This window comes from Austrofundulus limnaeus, unplaced genomic scaffold (assembly GCF_001266775.1).
Source record: "Austrofundulus limnaeus strain Quisiro unplaced genomic scaffold, Austrofundulus_limnaeus-1.0 Scaffold484, whole genome shotgun sequence".
In the NCBI taxonomy this organism is placed as follows: domain Eukaryota; kingdom Metazoa; phylum Chordata; class Actinopteri; order Cyprinodontiformes; family Rivulidae; genus Austrofundulus; species Austrofundulus limnaeus.
The window spans coordinates 179811-181353 of record NW_013952886.1 but is presented as its reverse complement, the minus strand read 5'-3'; the positions used below and the strand labels follow the sequence as shown (position 1 = coordinate 181353).

Here is a 1543-nt window from a genome sequence, read left to right as displayed (position 1 = left end):
CACACACACACACACACACACACACACACACACACACTTAAAATTTGAGTTTACGTTCACTGAACCATTCAAGAGATGATTTCAACACACAACCCTCCCAGAAACGTCAGGGTCTGGTGACTTCTCAGCACGTTTTATAATATTTATTTAATTAATGAAGTCATGATTACTGATGTAACTGATGCTGCTGTGACTTCAACATGTTTGTTCACATGTTGAAGTGAAACAAACATTCGTAACGAACGGCTCATATCAGGATGATTCTGTCACGTATTTTTGTTGAAAAACATAATTATTTTCAAAATTAACATGTTTCCATTGAGCAAATTTTCGAAATTCTAATTTGCGCATTTTTATGGTCAATGGAAACGCAGCTAGTTACTTTGATTATAAGCATATCTCAGAGACATGAAAACCAATTATTTTGATATCTGTGAGGATAGTTTTATGTTATCTCCTAGCTGTGTGGTGTGTTAGGAGTGATCTAGTCATCAGACGTGATGACACCTGGACAGGGGGCTCACCGAGCTGAAGTCCTGCTCCAGGTTCCTGAAGTCCAAGATGAAGTTGAGCTCCTGGGTCTTGGCGTTGGACAGAGTGACCAGGAGGTGCAGCAGCTCGTCCACTTTGTCGTAGAGAGACGACACCTCCTCCACGGCCGCCCGCTGCTCCTCCGACATGCCGCCGTCGCCGCCCTCCTCCCTGCGGAGCAGCGACAGAGAGGCTCCGCCCTCCCGCTGCAGCTGGACCAATCGAACGTCTTCAAGGATGCTGCCCATCACTGCCTTGTACCTGGACAGCAGCAGCTCCGCTCCCTGCAGAGAGGAAACCAGCTTTACTGGGAAAACTGGACAAACGAAGCAGGTTTTTGTGTCAGAGCTGCAGTGTGCTACCTGTTTGTCAGCAGGTACAGGTGTACTCTGCAGGATGCTGATGCTTTTCTGCAGCAGGTGGATGACATCCTTACACTGATGGGTCAGCTGATCGACTCTCTGGTAGGAAGAACACAAACTTGTTCATGTTGTGTATTTTACATCACTACAGCTGCTGTGTGACCCCTGCTGGACACAAAGACTGCAGCAGGTCTACAGTACTGTGGCAGCTGCTCCGTTACAATCTGAGAAATGCCTCGATCAGAACTCAAATTCTATATTTGCAATTAAATTGGGACATCCCTTCAATTTCATGTTCAGATGCATTGATTTGTATTAATTTTTTATTCAAGCCTGAATCCACTCTGGTGATGGGATGCTGCTTTATATTCTGTTTAAACATTATGTCTTTACTTGCTGAGGGACTGTAGAGGGAAGTTATTCATTGTTAAAGAATAATAATACCACTTCCTGTTTGTAGTATACTGCGATGTGCACAGTCCCAAATTAAACTAACTGTGCTTGTTTTCTGGGGGCCACAGTTACAGCAGACCACCAGCTGAGGGGCCGAACATCCAGCAATTAAAGTCATTTTGTAAATAAACCAAGTATTACAAAGATCTGTTACCTCTGAAATACTTTATTTTTGCAATTGTCGTTTTTCTAATTTA

The 1543-nt window shown here is 43.8% G+C and overlaps 1 protein-coding gene across 1 annotated transcript in view; it reads right to left on the bottom strand.

Moving 5' to 3' along the window:
• The window catches only part of plekhg4 (pleckstrin homology domain containing, family G (with RhoGef domain) member 4), a gene marked incomplete in the record, with an annotated part of 75070 nt that overhangs the window by 18782 nt on the left and 54745 nt on the right, over positions 1-1543 (bottom strand). Inside the window, 2 exon segments of the mRNA XM_014025558.1 lie at positions 525-815; positions 894-992. Coding sequence (XP_013881012.1) covers positions 525-815; positions 894-992 — 390 coding nt within the window.